The 19,827-nt window shown below is 41.9% G+C and overlaps 1 protein-coding gene across 2 annotated transcripts in view; it reads right to left on the bottom strand.

Moving 5' to 3' along the window:
* Positions 1-19,827, bottom strand: part of PGAP1 (post-GPI attachment to proteins inositol deacylase 1) — a 1,100,814-nt gene that overhangs the window by 275,767 nt on the left and 805,220 nt on the right. For both annotated transcript variants that reach the window (XM_073647815.1, XM_073647814.1), the window contains one exon: positions 503-638. In XM_073647815.1, coding sequence (XP_073503916.1) covers positions 503-638 — 136 coding nt within the window. The remainder of the gene's footprint in view (positions 1-502; positions 639-19,827) is intronic.

Genomic DNA, 19,827 nt, shown 5'->3' on the forward strand with positions numbered 1-19,827 from the left:
GATAGGTACTGAATCATTAAATGTAGATTCTTCCAGACTGATGTTAGCATTTCAGAGAACAACTGGACCCCTGTACTCACCCGTGCTATAGAACACAGCATGGTGTTCCATGATTCACGGCTGCTCGAGCCGTGTGCTCCAGGCTCCTACATCCTTGAGGACAGGAAACAACATTGAAGGAGGAAGTGGGAGTTGCCTTTTTATTGTGTGCTCATGGCTTCCTGTCCATTAAAGGGGACGGATCCTACTCTCTGGTATGGTGCTGTCATTGGTGAGGGGAATATTTGGCCTGGTCAGAATGGTGAAAACAGGCTTGGGAGTGAAGGGGTTAAAACAAATAAATTACTAAACTGTTAGAAATCACTGAACAGAGAACAAGATTGAAATGAACTTTACAAGTAATGGCAAATTTAATAGCATTTTAAGTATAACTAAGTTTTTTGAGTTTAACCAAACTAGAGTAATATTTTCACACAAAAAGATCCAACAATTAAAATCTTACCTTAAGCAAATAATGTAAAAACAAAAGTAAGATGGCAAATGCACCACAGGTCCTCCAAGCAACTAATGACAGGAGCAAGGCTTTAACAAGCATTTTGTTTGTAAATGCGTGGGTTTCTTTAGGAAAATCAGTGCTTCTGTTGTGAAAGAAAAAAAATTACTAAGACAACAATCTAAAACATAATTCAGCCCAAAGTATTTCCACATCAATTTCCTAAAATAATTCCCAATTATAAGAGTAAGCCATTATATACAATCCAAAATATCATATATTTATGAATTATGAAACACCACCCACTCCCCAGTTTAGCCAGGACCTTATTTGGTGTGCATGGTGACTTATGCATTTTAAGTGATCATGCCCCCTACTGAACAGGCAGACTAAGGGTATGTGGGGACACAGCATCTTTTTCAGGCAGATCTGCTCTGTAACCCACCTGAAAAAGTGCTACATAAATGCTAAAAAGAATGAACTCATACATTGCCATGTAAAAAAACAACTTGCTGTTCATATGTTCAGTCTTTTAAGTTATTTTTAACTGCTTCAGATTTAGCAGCTTTAGCTCTTAATTTATCCGGATATCACTACCTGAATAGCTGTCTTTTCGACTCCAACAGCCTCCTGCAAGCTCTCCACTTTGTTTGAAAAGCCACAAAAGAAGCTGAGACCACGACAGTCTGCATGATGACATGACAGAAGAGCAAATCGCAACGAGATACCGGGTTCTCCAATGTGGCGCTGCCAGAAAAGTCTGGAGAAGACAGGGTGGCAGAAATTGAGGTGCGCCTGGAGTGCTTTGCTAGGGTCTCCTGATTGACAGGAGGATCTTTCCCCCTAAGCCAGGGGAAGAGCCAGGGGACCCGGGAGCACATGTGGCAGGGCAATATTCTAACATGGAGTCACTCTCCTCCAGCTCAACTGCTTCTCCTGAAAATCTGCTCAACAACAGTACAGTTGTCCTCGCCAACCGCTACACCAATGCCTCTTCCCTGTGACAGTCATTGCACTGGTTGCCCATCCAATACAGAATTCAATATAAACTGATCACTCTTACTCACTAAGCTCTCCACGATTCAGCACCACTCTACAGCTCCTCCCTTGTCTCAGTCTACCACCCTACCCGTGCCCTCCATTCTCCTAATAACTTAAAAATAAAATCCTCCATAATCCGAACCTCCAAGATTTCTCACGTGCTGCGCCAATTCTTTGGAATGCGCTACCTAGGACAATTCGATTAATTCCCAATACCCACAGTTTTAAGAGTGCCCTAAAAACCCATTTCTTTAGACTGGCCTATCGCCTCAACATACTTACATAAATCTCCTAGTTTGGCCTACATTAAAATTTTCTTCAAAATCATGTTCATATCACCCATGCACTTAATAGCCTCTGTCTGGACTGTACACATACTCGCTGGCGACCAGTTCATGTAATGTTATGTACATACTCTATTTAGCATTAGCATATTATGGCTGTATTATACAATATATGTACATTTTACCTTTTGTGTCTCCCCTATTTCTTAACAGAGTGTAAGCTTGCGAGCAGGGCCCTCACTCCTTTTGATATCTGAGTTATGCATATTCTATAACAACTTTATTGTCTGTACAAGTCCCCCCTAAAATCCTCAAGTGCTGCGGAATATGTTGGCGCTATAAAAATAAAAAAAATTGTTATTATTATTAGGTGTGCATCTGGATGCTGAATTGAGAGTTGTGGAGGGTGAGTTTTTACAAGAAGAACCAACCATGAGAGATGTATTTTCAGCTGTATCACTCTGTAATACCACTCTGGTCTCCTTGAATATGCAATGGGTAGTCTCAAAGAGGACATCTCAGATAAAATGAGAATTAAAAAGGGTGAAAGAGAGCATGAAAGAGGCTGAGGCTAGAGTGCGTACTATAGGAGATAAAATCAGTATCATCCAGAAAGATGAAAAAAAAAACGTGCAGCGTATAAAGATGATCCTCAATAAGGTGGATGACCTGGAAAATAAGATCAGGAGGAATAATACACATTTGGTTGGAGGTCCAGAAACAGCAGAGGGAAAAGATGCTGTAACCTTTTTTTGAAAATTGGCTTTTAAAGTGTTTTGGAAAAGACATTCTCTCGCCATTTTTCACCATAAAAAAAGAGCTCACAGGGTTCCAATACGTCCACTACCTTCTGGGGCGCCACCTCGATCCGAGCTAATAAAGTTACATTACTTTAATGATCGGGACATTATCTTAATTTAGAATTTGATAATTGAGGAGAGGTCAATATCCTTGTTTCCAGACTTCTCTGCAGAGGTCCAGAAAGAGAAAGCTCACTTTATGGATATAAAGAAACGCCTGCATGCTCTGGATATCTCCTATAAAATGTTGTACCCTGCACAGCTGCAAGTCACAGCTTTCGGCAAAGTAGCTTCATATGTCTAAATCTTCCAAGGATACTCTTCAGTGGATGGACTCCAATGAAGGACGGCAATAACATGATAGGCGGTGATTTATGACATGTTGTATGCTGGGAGAAGTGGCTATAGCTAAGTGCCTATGATTCTATACTGTTGCTATAATCTATTTTGATAAAGCGCAACCTACAGTGCTGCTCACCATTATTGGCACCCCTTTATACTATACAATATCTTCAGACTATACAATATCTTCAGAAGTAAATGGAAATGTACAAAAGTTATATTCTCAGGATTTTTTAATTAGTGGTCCAAAGTAATAAAACAATAACACATTGTTTTTCAACTTCCATGTTGCAATTTCAAAGAAAAAAAACTGAATAAACAGCATATAAAGCAATAAAGGCACCCCTAATTAATACTTGGTTGCACACCCTTTGGCATTGCTGACAGTCTCCAAACATTTTTTGTAGCCATCTTTAAGCTTCTTGCACTTCTCAGCTGGAATTTTCTCCCACTCTTACTGTGCAGTTTGTTCAAGCTCTTGAATGTTTGCAGGGTTCTTTTTCCCAATGGCTGATTTCAGCTCACCTCAAAGATTTTCAATGAGATTGAGGTCAGGACTCATTGCTGGCCATTTTAAAACAGACCATTTTTCTTTTTCAACTATTCCTGTGTACTTTTGGATGTGTGCTTTGGGTCATTGCCTTGCTGGAAGACCCATAATCTCCAACTCAGACCAAGTTTTCTTACACTGGGTAGGACATAAGTCTCTAAAATCTCTTGATAATTCCCTGATTTCATGATTCCTGTGATATGATCAAGGCCTCCAGTACCAGAAGCAGCAAAACAACCCCACAGCTTTCTGTATCCTCCACCATGCTTAACTGTTGGTAAGGTATTCTTTTCCTTACAAGCTTCATTGAGACATCTGTAAACAAACTGTGGCTTTGCATTGCCAAAAAGCTTTATTTTTGTTTCATCTGTCCGCAGAACATTTTCCCAGAAGGAAAAAATTGTCGTTTGTCAAGGTACTCTTTGGAAAAGATCAGTCATTACTAATTATGTATTTTCTTCAGCAATGGTTTCTTTCTTGGCCTTGTTTTAGTGTGCAGCATATGGTATTTGTTGAAACCATGACCCCAGACTGTTCCAGGTTTGTCTTCAGGTCTTTGGGTGTTTTTTCCATCATTTTCCACCATTTCTACCAACAATTCACTGACAATAAAAGGTGAATTTCTTTTACAATTTACCACAGTCTAGTCAAAATGTGTTTCCATACTAAATTAATGTAAAGGGTGCCAATACCAGTACCACAGCAAGCTCTAGGTTTTTCTATTTTTCCCTCCAATTTTTTGCTTAAAATTAATATAATTTGCTCTTTTGTATTTAACATGAGTGCTCTATACAAAAAATATTTCACTTGATTCATTTTTTTCAGGAGATATTCCACATTATGTACTTAAATTTCATGGGTGCCAATAACGATGAGCAGGACTGTATATGTATAGAAATATAGCCCATAAGTGACCATATATGACATCTAGATAAATGCTTGAGTATGGAATGTAAAATCCTATATCAATTGAATATACTATCAAAGATAGTAACAGCGAGACTAACATGAAGTATTGTAAGTAGATAGACACAATACCTGTGTGGTCCAGACAGTGAGTGTGGCGCCCGACCCAGACGCGCGTTTTGGTATACACCTATGCGAGAGGATGTATACCGAAACGCAGGTCGGTACTGTCTTCAAAAAATCAGAGATGACTACCTAGGAGGCCAATTGAGCAGCAGGGCCCATTGTAGCGACAACATGCTGGTGGTCAAGTACAAAAGGGATGTCCTTTTCTTGACCACCATACATGGTGATGGCAGCACCCCCATCGCAGTACAAGGTACCTATACACAGGTCCCCAAACAAGACTGTACCTTGGGGTACAATAAAAACATAGGGGAGTTGACCTCACTGATCAAGTCCTCCAGCTCTACAGTGCCAATTGAAAAGCTAAGGTGTAGTACAAGAAGGTGGCCGTGCACATCGTACAGATGGCAATGTATAACTCTTTTGTGCTATACCACATGTCCAGATAAATTACTTGAGGGGTCTAGTTTTTAAAATGGGGTCACTTGTGGGGGTTTCCACTGTTTAGGCACATCAGGAGCTTTTCAAACACGACATTGCGTTCGTTCTCAATTCTATCCATTTTTGCCTTCAAAAAGTCAAATAGTGCTCCTTTCCTTCTGAGCCCTGCCATGCGCCTAAACAGTAGTTTTCCCCCACATATGGGTATCGGTGTCCTCAGGAGAAATTGCACATCAAAGTTTGGTGTTGATTTTCTTTTGTTACCCTTGTGAAAATATTCAATTTTTTCTTCCACATTGCTTGGGATTCCTGTGAAACATTTGAATGGTTAATAAACTTCTTGAATGTGGTTTTGAGGGGTGCAGTTTTTAGAATTGTGTCACTTTTGGGTATTTTCTGTCATACAGGCCCCCCAAAGTTACTTCAAATGTGATGGGTTCCCTAAAAAATGGTTTTGTACATTTTATGGGAAAAATGAGAAATTGCTGGTCAATTTTTAACCCATCTCACTGCCTAACAAAAAAACCTTATGTTTCAAAAATTGTGCTGATGTAAAGTAGACATGTGGGAAATGTTATTTGCTAACTATTTTGTATGACATAACTCTCTTGTTTAAGGACATAAGAATTAAAAGTTTTAAAATTGAGAAATTTTCATACTTTTTGCCAAATTTCCGATATTTTCACAACTAAACTCATGTCTCATTGAACAAATTTCCCCACTATCATGAAGTACATGTATATGTCATGAAATAAAAATAGTCTTAAAATCACTGGGATCCGTTGAAGCGCTATTAGAGTTACCTCATAAAGTGACACTGGTCAGAATTGTAAAATTTTGCCTGGAAATTAAGGTGAAAAATGGCTTGGGGGATGAAGGCGTTAATTACTGAGGTAGAGTATTTGACAAGGAGTGTTTCAGATCATTCACTTATTAGAGTCCAAATAAATCTAGGTACAGTGCCTGGCAAAACGGGAGTCCCATGGCGACTCAACGACTCTCTTGGCTTCACTTAATAGAGGGGGAGACCTTTCTAAAATACTTACAAGAATACTTTGATTTAAATACCAGCTCAACTTCTACAGATATATTATGGGAGTCCTATATTAGGGGAGTTTTGTCAAAGGAGATATACAAATTTAAAACTAAATCTAGAAAATTAACAAAAAAGTTTCCAGATGAAGTAGATAACTCAAAACATCTGTTTCTTAATGATCCCTCGGAAAGCCTTCAACATAATTGGGAAGCAGCTCAGTATAAATGATATAGTAAATTGCTACTGCGTCAGCTACTGAAGGTAATTCAGGAGGTACTTATTACAGGTCATCGCCAGCTATGAATGTTGGAGGATGTTGTAGTCCTTATTCTTAAACAGGAGAAAGAAAGGAAAAGCGCGCTGTGTGAAGGACAGAGTGGAACAATTTAAATGAGGACGGCACCCCTGCACAACCCAGGTGACTGCCAGAAGGAAGAGGGATGGTGGTTCTCGCCGCATGATTCGGGTCGGTATGCTCACCACGTGCTGCGGACCGCTGTCTGTGACCGCTGCTTCCGGGTTCCTTGTCAGGGACCACGTGACCGGCCGCAGACCACGTGACTAGAGGTTGGGTGCGCTTCACCGCAGGTCCTTTGGAGTCAGGGAGGGTGGCTCTGGTACCGCAGGTCCTCAAATGGTTAGGTGGGGAGTTGTAGGGATAATTGGCATGTGATCAACCGCTGCTCCTGCCGGTAACCCTCTAGGAAGGAATAAAAATGGCAATATGTAAGGAGAACAAGAGCGGTCTATGTGGTACCACCTGATGAAGATAGTTTGGCTATCGAAACAAGTTGTGGAGAGGGATTATTAAATGGTTTTAGCCCTAATTCTGTTTTCTAGTGATCAATCCAGTGCTCCATAGACCGCTCTTGTTCTCCTTACATATTGCCATTATTCTTAAACAGGGAAAAGATCCTTGTGACCCTGACTCCTACAAAACCATTTTCTTAATCAAAGTGGATGTAAAGCTGCTAGCCAAGGTTTTGGCAACTAGACTCGCTAGTGTTATTAAAGAAATCATCCATAGTGACCAGTCAGGCTTGATGCTTAATAATTCCACGACTATTAATTTGAGAAAGTTTTTTCTAAATACACAGCTGAGCTCTCAGGACAATGCGTAAAGGGCGGTGCTATCTTTGGATGCCGCTAAAGCATTCGACACTGTAGAATAGAATTTTGTGTGGATGGTTCTCGTGAGGGTGGGAATTGACCCTACCTTCCTTGCATATATTAAGCTGTTGTATAATGGAGGTATTGCTAAAATACGGCCTAATGGAGCTTTGTCTTGCAGGTTGGCACTGGAGAGGGGCACACAGCAGGGTGGCCCCGTCTCCACTCCTTTTTGCCATAGCTGTTGAACCCCTGGCGTCTATGATACATGCTTCTCCAGTGGTAAAAGGGTGTCGATGTAGCTAAGTGGAAGAACGCATATCTCTCTCTGTGAATGATATGATCTTGTTCCTCGGGGATGCTCCCTCCTCAGTTAAACCGATAATGGTTATTTTAAAAGGATTTGGAAAGTAGTCGGGACGCCTAAAACTGGGACAAATCATTCCTTATGCTCTTAAATGCAATATCGGACTTACAGTGGATGAATCATACAAATATTCAAGTAGTAAACAAAGGCCCCAGGACAATATATACGTTAATCTGACTCCACTGCTAGATAGGTTTATAAAAAAGATAAATGCTTTGATGCCGCTTGCCCATATCAATTATAGGAAGGGGCAATCTGATTAAAGTTCAAATGCCCCAATTGTTACATACTACACAACTTCGTGGTTTGGATACTGATGCAATATTTCCAGAAAGCCCACAGCATATTGGATTTCAATTGTGGAAAAATCAACAAGCTAGAATAAAGCTGGACTAAAATCAAAGGGATTAGACAAATGGGGGTTGGCTTTTCCGAATGCTTGAAACTACTATCCCACTAACAGCTGAATGGATGGGTTTGGGGTGATGACCAGGTGAAAAGTGGGCAACAAGTCAAGTAGCTAATTCCTTGGCATTTACCTATCCACTTTGTAAAGGTATGGAGTAACTGGAAAACAACATCCCAAATATCAGCGCTGTCTATAATATATAAGGTATGGGATAAAGGGAAATAAATATTAAACAGCAAAGATTGTACAGTATTTACTCCTCTTTGGCATAATCCATCACTGCCAGAATTCATGAAAATGGAAGGTTGTTCAGGAATGGGAGAAGGGCATTCACACTCTGGCCCAAATCCAATTGGATAATATATTGAAAAATTTTGAACAGTTGCATATAACATATCCCACCGTCCGTTTTATAAATTCCTACAACTCAGACATGCACACACAGCCCTGGTCGAAACCAAAGACCTGGCCATTTGGCATAACTCAATGGCTGATTGTGTTACATGTAGTGATGAGCGAGCACTAAAATGCTCGTGTACTCGTTGCTCGGGTCGAGCAAATTGGAATGTTCGAGTGCTCGGGCAGAGTAACGAGCCCAATGTAAGTCTATGGGAAACTGATGTGAACAACATTGTCAGAGGTATTATGCCACTTTTACGGACTCACAATAAAACATGCAAAAAAAAAAAAAAAAAGGATTTTCCTGGGAAATATGTTAAGGAACATCCTTTTCAGGGTAATGACTTGTATATAAGTCAAAATAAATAACCAAAAACAAAAATACTCCTCCACACCTTGGGCTATGTTCTCATAGCGTTTTTGATGCGTTTTTGCATTGTTTTCAACCAAGACAAATGCATTCACTGGGAAATGTCATTTTAACATTTTACACCCTTATCGGGCCATGTGGTGTGTGACACATCATCAGACACAAGCATACAGAGCTGAAAAGACATGGGTACAGCATGGGGAAGACCCCTGGAAGCATCTCTGACTCCCAGGTCACTGCCTTAGTGTGTCCATCATAAATGGTCCTTGGCGCATGCGAAGATGCCTCCCACCATGCACCTGTCATTGCAGACTTGCAACAATCACCGTCCACATCCTTGTCTCAGCACAGCGTTCAATTGTCACTGCTGCATTCCTTGGAATGCAAACGAAAGTATGCAGCCAGCTATCCCACCCACCCACAGGCTGCAATACTATACCGCCAAATTTTTGACAGCTGCTTGCACATCAAATGTGGCCTTTTAGGCTCATGGAGGTGGCAGCCGGGTGACCATACTCGGAGCCAGTCCACAGCTTTTTTTCTGAGAGTTGTATGTCACCACAGCCATATTCTTTAGCTTGGTGAAAGGACTTGGGAAACCGCATCGCTGTAATTTCTCCCAGGAAGTCCTCTAAAGCTGCTTGCATTTGAAATGTGGCCTTTTAGACTCATGGAGGTGGAAGCTGTCCACATCCTAATGGCGGTGGCCGGGGATCCATACTCCGTCCCCAGCCGCCACTTTTTCTCTGCCTTCCACAAGCACGGGACCCATAACATTACCCGTTCCCTCCCCAGTGCACTTACTGGAAAGGACCGCCTAACCACAAACACGTGGTCAAGCGAATGTGGCCAGGGACGGTACGGAACCAGTCCACAGCTTGTCGGTGAGTTGTATTTCACTAAAGCCATATATTTTAGCTCGGTGAAAGGACTAACTTTTGGGAAACCGTATCTACTCCGGCTGTCATTTCTTCATCACCAGGTTCCGTCCATTGTCAGATCATGCCTGGCTGTATGTTCAGCGGTGAGAGCGACAAATTTTGGAGGAACTCCAATTCCCCTTGAAAGAGACGTAGAGGTCAGAAAGCCTCCTAAAAACAATGTTCCCATTATTGAGAAGTGGGTCTCCCATAGTGTTGTCCTATGAAGTGAAGCATTTTTTTTGGGAAGTGCATTGAGCTGTGGGTTGGATTGCTGCTAAAAGAAAAAACTCTTTAAATCTTCTTCCTTAGCGAGTGTGAACGGAGCGTAAGTGCAAAAGGAAGTAAGTGTGTGACTTGTGATTCAGTGAAGAGGTATTTTGGATTCCTGCAGCAAATACCTGTGTGAATTGCTGCGAGTTGCTAATTTGTGAACTGCTTAGTGCTTTCCTACCTGTTTAATTTTATTGGGGTTTTTGAAACCTATTTTCTCTCTACAGTTTTACAGTCTGTTATTTTACTAACTGTGTGTTTAAGGGTTAACTACATTGCACTTAAATCCTGAGATGTAGCTATACTCAAAAGGGGTTAACTAAGGATGAGGGGTCATATTTAAGGGTTTATAAGTGGCAGCTGGTTGGGGCTTCTAGTCTTTTGGAAGTTAATTGATCTGTATTTTGGATTGCTGCTAAAGGGGGGGAAAAAAGAAAAAACTCTTTAAATCTCCTTCCTTAGCGAGCGTGAACGAGCTGAGTGTGACCGGAGTGTAAGTGCAAATGGAAATAAGTGTGTGACTTGTGATTCAGTGACTTTGGATTCAGGGAGTTTGGAAGGGAGGAATTCAGACTGAATTGCTGTCTGTATTTTATTAATTCTTTACACTTAACATTTCTGTCTAATCCCCATTAGGAAATTAGCTCCATTATTGACAATGCTATCCAGTGTACATCTTGCCACATGTATGCAATCCTTGAACAGCCGGTCGTGGGTGCATACTGCAGTGCGAGATGTGAGCATGTCGTGCGTTTGGAAGCCCAGGTACTGGATCTAAATGAACAGCTGGCAACACTGAGATCCATAGACAATATGGAAAGGAGTCTGCTGCTCACTGAGCAGCTGCTCATTGGGGTACATGTGGTAGAGGATGGTAGTATGGAGCTGCAGTACAGCGAGGTAGCTAGCTGGGTGACAGTTAGAAGGGGTAGAGGGAAGAGTGCCAGGGAGGCTAGTCCTGATCTGGCACACCCCAATGAGTTTGCAAAGTTGGCAGATGAGGGGGGTGTCAGTACAGGAGTAGCACTGCTGCAGCAAGGCATGTCCTCAGCTCCAGTAAGGGGGGAAATAGGAGAGCAGGGCAGGCCAGGCAGGTGCTGGTAGTGGGGGACTCAATTATTAGGTGAAAAGATAGGGCAATCTGTCACAAAGACAGGGATTGTCGAACAGTGTGCTGCTTACCTGGCGCTCGAGTCCGGCACATCGCTGATTGGGTTCACAGATTACTGGGAGGGGCTGGTGAGGACCCAGAGGTCATGGTGCACATTGGCAAAAAAGACAAAGTTAGAGGTAGATGGAAGGTCCTTAAAGATGATTTCAGGGAATTAGGCTGCAAACTTAAAGCAAGGACCTGCAAGATGGTATTCTCTGAAATACTGCCTTGAAATACTGCCTGTACCACTTGCCATGCCAGAGAGGCAACGGGAGATAAAAAAGTGGCTCAGGAATTGGTGTAGGAAGGAGGGGTTTGGGTTCCTGGAGAACAGGGCCGGCTACAGGTTCTACGCTAGGGAAGGACTGCACCTCAATGGGGAGGGTGCAGCTGTGCTGGGGGAGAAAATGGCAAGAAAGTTGGAGGAGTGTTATAACTAGGAATTGGGGGGGTATTCATTTTATAGGTGGGGAAGATGGTGCAGATGGTGAACCTGGGTACAAATAAAGAAATTGGGGGTGGGGTAAGAACAGTCAATATAGTAAGAAGGAATAGAAGTACAGAGATACATAAAATGCATGTACACTAATGCCAGAAGCCTCACCAACAAAATGGAGGAATTAGAATTAATTTTGTTGGAAAATAATTATGACATGGTGGGGATATCTGAGACATGGCTGGACGAGAGCCATGACTGGGCAGTTAATTTACAGAGCTATAGTCTGTTCAGAAATGACCATACAAACAAGCGAGGGGGGTGTTTATTTGTAAAATCATCCTTAAAACCCATCTTGCGTGAGAATTTATGTGAATCTAATGAAAATGTAGAGTCCCTGTGGGTGGAGATAAGGGGAGGGGGGAAAATAATAAATTACTAATAGGGGTTTGTTATAAGTCTCCAAAAATAATGAGTCTGAGACGGGGACAAGGGGGCATGTTCTACGTCTGGAAAAAAGAAGGTTTAATCATAATCACAGACGTGGATGCTTTACTGTAAAAGCAGTGAGACTATGGAACTCTCTGCCGTATGATGTCGTAATGAGTGATTCACTACTAAAATTTAAGAAGGGCATGGATGCCTTTCTTGAAAAGTATAATATTACAGGTTATACACTGCTCAAAAAAATAAAGGGAACACTGAAATAACACATCCTAGATCTGAATGAATGAAATATTCTCATTGAATACTTTGTTCTGTACAAAGTTGAATGTGCTGACAACAAAATCACACAAAAATCATCAATGGAAATCAAATTTATTAACCAATGGAGGCTTGGATTTGGAGTCACCCCCAAAATTAAAGCGGAAAAGCACACTACAGGCTGATCCAACTTTGATGTAATGTCCTTAAAACAAGTCAAAATGAGGCTCAGTATTGTGTGTGGCCTCCACGTGTCTGTATGACCTCCCTACAACGCCTGGGCATGCTCCTGATGAGGTTGCGGATGGTCTCCTGCGGGATCTCCTCACAGACCTGGACTAAAGCATCCGCCAACTCCTGGACAGTCTGTGGTGCAATGTGACGTTGGTGGATGGAGCGAGACGATGTCCCAGATGTGCTCAATCAGATTAAGGTCTGGGGAATGGGCGGGCCAGTCCATAGCTTCAATGCCTTCATCTTGCAGGAACTGCTGACACACTCCAGCCACATGAGGTCTGGCATTGTCCTGCATTAGGAGGAACCCAGGGCCAACCGCACCAGCATATGGTCTCACAAGGGGTCTGAGGATCTCATCTCGGTACCTAATGGCAGTCAGACTACCTCTGGTGAGCACATGGAGGGCTGTGCGGCCCTCCAAAGAAATGCCACCCCACACCATTACTGACCCACTGCCAAACCGGTCATGCTGAAGGATGTTGCAGGCAGCAGATCGCTCTCCACGGCGTCTCCAGACTCTGTCACGTCTGTCACACGTGCTCAGTGTGAACCTGCTTTCATCTGTGAAGACCACAGGACGCCAGTGGCAACTTTGCCAATCCTGGTGTTCTGTGGCAAAAGACAAGCGTCCTGCACGATGTTGGGCTGTGAGCACAACCCCCATCTGTGGACGTTGGACCCTCATACCACCCTCATGGAGTCGGTTTCTAACCGTTTGTGCAGACACATGCACATTTGTGGCCTGCTGGAGGTTATTTTGCAGGGCTCTAGCAGTGCTCCTCCTATTCCTCCTTGCATAAAAGCAGAGCTAGCGGTCCTGCTGCTGGGTTGTTGCCCTCCTACGGCCCCCTCCACATCTCCTGGTGTACTGGCCTGTCTCCTGGTAGCGCCTCCAGCCTCTGGACACTACGCTGACAGACACAGCAAAACTTCTTGTCACAGCTCGCATTGATGTGCCATCCTGGATGAGCTGCACTACCTGAGCAACTTCTGTGGGTTGTAGAGTCCATCTCGTGCTACCACGAGTGTGAAAGCACAACCAACATTTAAAAGTGACCAAAACATCAGCCAGAAAGCAATGGTACTGAGATGTGGTCTGTGGTCCCCACCTGCAGAACCACTCCTTTATTGAGGGTGTCTTGATAATTGCTAATAATTTCCATCTATTGTCTATTCCATTTGCACAACAGCATGTGAAATTGATTGTCAATTAGTGCTGCTTCCTAAGTGGACAGGTAGATTTCACAGAAGTTTGATTTACTTGGAGTTATATTCTGTTGTTTAAGTGTTCCCTTTATTTTTTTGAGCAGTGTATATACACTAGATTACTTGATAGGGCATTGATCCAGGGAACTAGTCTGATTTCCGTATGGAATCAGGAAGGAATTTTTTTCCCCAATGTGGAGCTTAGTGTTTGCCACATGGTTTTTTGCCTTCCTCTGGATCAACATGTTAGGCTATGGGTTGAACTAGATGGACTTAGTCTTCCTTCAACCTTAAAAACTATGTTATTATATATGTGAAGCAGCGGAGAATATCCTCATAAAGCAAATAGATGAAGCAGTGACTCAAGGAGAAGTCATTATTATGGGGGACTTCAACTATCCTGAAATACATTGGGGAACAGAAACCTGTAGTTCAAGCAAAGGTAGTAGGTTTTTGACAACTATGAGAGACAATTACCTTTCACAACTGGTTCAGGACCCAACAAGAAGGGGGACACTGCTAGACCTAATATTAATCAACAGACCAGACCGCATATCAAATATACGAGTTGAGGGTCATTTGGGAAATAGTGATCACAAAATAATACGTTTTCATGTATCCTTTAATAATATGTGTAGTAGAGGGATTACAAGGACACTAAACTTCAGGAAGGCAAATTTCAAACGGTTGAGATATGATCTTAGTGCAATAAACTGGGACGATATCCGGAGACATAAAACTACACAAAGCAAATGGGAGACATTTATTAGCATCCTGAATAGGACCTGTGCACAATATATACCCCATGGGAATAAACATGCTAGAAATAGGAGGAAACCACTATGGCTAAAAAGAGGTGTAAGGGGTGCAATAAGTGACAAAAAGAAAGCATTTAGAGAACTAAAGCAAGTAGGTAGTGATGAGGCATTAAATAATTACAGAAAAATAAATAAATTCTGTAAAAACCAAATCAAGGCAGCAAAGATTGAGACAGAGAGACTCATTGCCAGAGAAAGTAAAAATAATCCCAAAATATTCTTTAACTACATAAAAAGTAAGAAACAAAAAAATGATAGTTTTGGCCCTCTTAAAAATAGTCTGGGTGAAATGGAGCATGAGGATGAAGAAAAAGCTAATATGCTAAATGATTTTTTTTCAACAGTATTTACACAAGAAAATCGCATGACAGAAAACATGATCAGTGATAACAAAAATTCCTCATTCAATATCACTTGCTTAACCCAGCAGGAAGTATGGCAGCGTTTAAAAATCACTAAAGTTGACAAATACCGGGGCCCGGACGGGATACACCCGCGAGTACAGCAAGAGTTAAGTAAAGTCATACATAGACCATTATTTTTAATCTTTAAAGATTCCATAATAACAGGGTCTGTACCACAGGACTGGCATATAGCAAATGTGGTGCCAATAATCAAAAAGGGGACAAAAACTGAACTTGGAAATTAAAGGCCAGTAAGCTTAACCTCTACTGTGGGTAAAATCCTGGAGGGTTTTCTAATAGATGTTATACTAGAGTATCTGAAGAAGAATAACCTCATGACCCAATATAACATGGGTTTACGAGGGACTGTTCCTGTCAAACTAATCTGATCAGCTTTTATGAAGAGGTAAGTTCCAGACTGGATCAAAGAAATGCAGTGGATGTTGTGTACATGGACTTTTCAAAAGCTTTTATTACGGTTCCACACAAAAGGTTGATACATAAAATGAGAACAATGGGGATAGGGGAAAATATATGTAAGTGGGTTAAGAAATGGCTCAGTGATAGGAAACAAAGGGTGGTTATTAATGGAGAACACTCAGACTAGGTCACAGTTAACAGTGGGGGACCACAGGGGTCAGTATTGGGCCCCCTTCTTTTTAACATATTTATTAATGACCTTGTAGGGGGCATACAGAGAAGTACTTCAATATTTGTAGATGATACTAAACTCTGCAGGGTAATCATACAGAGGAGGACAATTTTATATTACAGGAGGATCTATGTAAACTAGAAGCTTGGGCTGATAAATGGCAAATGAGCTTTAATGGGGATAAATGTAAGGTGATGCACTTGGGAAGAGGAAACAAAATGCATAATTATATGCTTAATTGAAAAACATTGGGCAAAACGGTCACTGAAAAAGACCTGGGTGTATTAGTGGATGACACTGGACACCAAACGTGATCTTGTAAGTCAGTTGCTGCAAAGGCAAATAAAATAATAGTATGCATTAAAAGAGGCATAGATGCTCATGAGGAGAACATAATTTTACCTCTATACAAGTCACTAGTGCGACCACACTTAAAATACTGTGTACAGTTATGGTCTCCAGTGTATCAGGAAGACATAGCTGTACTGGAGTGGGTGCAGAGAAGAGCGACCAAGGTTATTAGAAGACTGAGGGGTCTGCAATACCAAGACAGGTTATTACACTTGGGGTTACTTAGTTTCGAAAAACGAAGGCTTAGGGGTGATCTTATTACTATGTACAAATATATGAGGGGACAGTACAAAGACCTTTCTACTGATCTTTTTACTCTGAGGCCTGAGACGGGGGACAAGGGGACATATACATTTGGAGGAAAGAAGGTTAAATCATAATCACAGACGCGGATTCTTTACTGTAAGAGCAGTGAGACTATGGAACTCTCTGCCGCATGATGTTGTAATGAGTGATTCACTACTAAAATTTAAGAAGGGCCTGGATGCCTTTCTTGAAAAGTATAATATTACAGGTTATATATACTAAATTCCTTGATAGGGCATTAATCCAGGGAACTAGTCTGATTGCCGTATGTGGAGTCAGGAAGGAATTTTTTTCCCAAATGTGGAGCTTAGTGTTTGCCGAATGGTTTTTTTTTGCCTTCTTCTGGATCAACATGTTAGGCTATGGTTTGAACTAGATGGAATTAGTCTTCCTTCAACCTTAAAAACTATGCTACTATGTAATGGCTGCCAAAAATTTGGAGGAACTCCAATGCCCCTTGCAAGAGATGTAGATACAACCCCTGGCAAAAATTATGGGATCACCGGGCTCGGAGGATGTTCATTCAGTTGTTTAATGTTGTTGAAAAAAAGCAGATCACAGACATGGCACAAAACTAAAGTAATTTCAAATGGCAACTTTAGGGCTTTAAGAAACACTAAAAAATGTGGTACTCAGTAAGGGTAATTTTTTTCAGACCAAGCAGAGGGAAAAAATTATGGAATCACTCAATTCTGAGGAAAAAATTATGGAATGGAATCACCCTGTAAATTTTAATTTACAAAACTAACACCTGCATCAAATTAGATCTGCTCGTTAGTCTGCATCTAAAAAGGAGTGAACACACATTGGAGAGCTGTTGCACCAAGTGGACTGACATGAATCATGGCTCCAACATGAGAGATGTCAATTGAAACAAAGGAGAGGATTATCAAACTCTTAAAAGAAGGTAAATCATCACGCAATGTTGCAAAAGATGTTGCTTGTTCACAGTCAGCTGTGTCTAAAATCTGGACCAAATACAAACAACATGGGAAGGTTGTTAAAGGCAAACATACTGGTAGACCAAGAAAGACATCAAAGCGTCAAGACCGGAAACTTAAAGCAATATGTCTCCAAAACAGGAAATGCATAACAAAACAAATGAGGAATGAATGGGAGGAAACTGGAGTCAATGTCAGTGACCGAACTGTAAGAAACCGCCTAAAGGAAATGGGATTTACATACAGAAAAGCTAAACAAAAGCCACCATTAACATCTAAACAGAAAAAAATAAGGTTACAATGGGCTAAGGAAAAGCAATTGTGGACTGTGGATGACTGGATGAAAGTCATATTCAGTGATGAATCGCGAATCTGAATTGGGCAAGGTGATGATGCTGGAACTTTTGCTTGGTGCCGTTCCAATAAGATTTATAAAGATGACTGCATGAAGAGAACATGCAAATTTCCACAGTCATTGATGATATGGGGCTGCATGTCAGGTGAAGGCACTGGGGAGATGGCTGTCATTACAACTTCAATAAATGCCCAAGTTTACATTGATATTTTGGACAGTTTTCTTATCCCATCGATTGAAAGGATGTTTGGGGATGATGACATCATTTTTCAAGATGATAATGCATCCTGCCATAGAGCAAAAACTGTGAAAACATTCCTTGAAAGAAGACACATAAGGTCAATGTCATGGCCAGCAAATAGTCCGGATCTCAATCCAATTGAAAATCTTTGGTGGAAGTTGAAGAAAATGGTCCATGACAAGGCAACAACCTGCAAAGATGATCTTTCAACAGCAATCAGAGAAAGTTGGAGCAAGATTGATGAAGAGTACTGTTTTGTCAGTCATTAAGTCCATGCCTCAGAGACTGCAAGCTGTTATTAAAGCCAGAGGTGGTGCAACAAAATACTAGTGATGTATTGGAGTGTTCTTTTGTGTTTGTTTCTCATGATCTGTCTGAGATGATTTAGTGAATCCAGCTTTGAGCAGGGGGTTGGACCAGATGACCCAGGAGGTCCTTTCCAACTCTACCATACTATGATTTCATAATTTTTTCCTCAGAATTGAGTGATTCCATAATTTTTTCCCTCTGCTTGGTCTGAAAAAAAGTACCACATTTCTTTTCATGATTTCTTTTAGTGTTTCTTAAAGCCATAAAGTTGCCATTTGAAATGACTTTAGTTTTGTGCCATCTCTGTGATCTGCTTTTTTTTCAACAACATTAGACAACAGAATGAACATCCTCCGAGCCCGATGATTCCATAATTTTTGCCAGGGGTTGTATGTTGATATGGTACATATGGTGGTGATATGGTGGTGGAGTATGAGGATGCGGAGAAGTAGGAGGACAAAAGCAAATAGACAAAATCAGGAAGCATATACCAATGTCTGGGTGTGAAGACAGAGATGCATGGGAATAGAGTTAGACCTCCCCAAAAAAAAAGCCACTATTTGAGTTTATGTTACGCTGCTATCATTCGGTGGTGTTAAGAAGTTTGGCCCAATCCAACCCTTGTTCATTTTTATAAGAGTCAGCCTGTCAGTATTTGCAGTTGACAGGCGAATGCGCCTTTTGGTTATAATTCCACCGGCGGCACTAAAAACAGCTCTGACAAAACGCTAGCGGCAGGGCAGGCCAGGACCTCCAAGGCATAGAGAGCCAGTTCATGCCACGTGTCAAGCTTGGATATACAATAATTATAAGGCACAGAGGAATCACAGGGGACGTTGGTACGGTCGGCAAGGTACTCCCTCACCAGCTTCCGAAACTTTGCACTCCTTGTGAGAGTACCCCCCGCCTCAGAGCCAGTGCGATGGGAGGGTCTGAGAAAACTGTCTCAGAACTTTGACAGTGTTCCCCTGCCTCTGCTGGATTGCATTTGTGGCTCTCTCGCCTGTACTACTTGGTTGTCCAACGAACTGTGACCTCTGTCGCCAGCATTTTCAGATGGGAATTTTTTTAAATAATTCCGCAACAAAGGCCTTCTTGTACTACACCATTTTATTAGGCCTGTCCTGCAAGGTAAAAAGAGACAGAAAGTTCTCCCTGTAGCATGTGTCTACAAGCGTCAACCAACCAGTAATGATTGTCATCCAAAATTTGGACAACTCGAGGATCACGGGAAAGGCAGCATAACATAAACTCAGCCATGTGTGCCAAACTGCAAAGAGGCAAGACTTCCATGTCCTCACCAAGAGGATGACTGACCATGCTCTCCTCCTCGTTTTCCTCCCCCTCCCTGTCCTCAGGCCATCCACGCTGAACAGAAGGTATGGAAGTTGTGCAGGTAGTACCGTCTATAGCTCAGGAAACTAGCTCCTGTTCCTCCTCCTCCTACTCTTCCTCATTGTCACCCAATCCACGTTGGGATGAGATGAGGCTGAGCTGTGTGTAATCACCCTGTATGGTTCCTTGCTCCATCTCATTGTGCCCGCCTGCAATGCATCCTCTTTAATTGAGAGCAGAGAGCATTTCAGAAGACAGAGAAGCGGGACGGCGAAGCTAATTATGGCGTCATCGCCGTTCACCATCTTGGTGGAGTCCTCAAAGCTTTGGAGGATGGTACTGATGTCTGACATTCATGTCCATTCCTGAGGTTTTATGTGTGGAGTCTGACCTGAATACCGACGGCTTTGTTGATGCAGGTAGTCAACAACTGCAATCTTCTGCTCACAAATCCTTCCCAATATCTGGAATGTAGAGTTCCAATGCGTGGGGACATCACACACCAGTCGGT

The sequence above is a fragment of the Phyllobates terribilis genome, unplaced genomic scaffold (assembly GCF_046119375.1).
Source record: "Phyllobates terribilis strain yellow unplaced genomic scaffold, ASM4611937v1 Scaffold_9__5_contigs__length_417890890, whole genome shotgun sequence".
NCBI lineage: Eukaryota > Metazoa > Chordata > Amphibia > Anura > Dendrobatidae > Phyllobates > Phyllobates terribilis.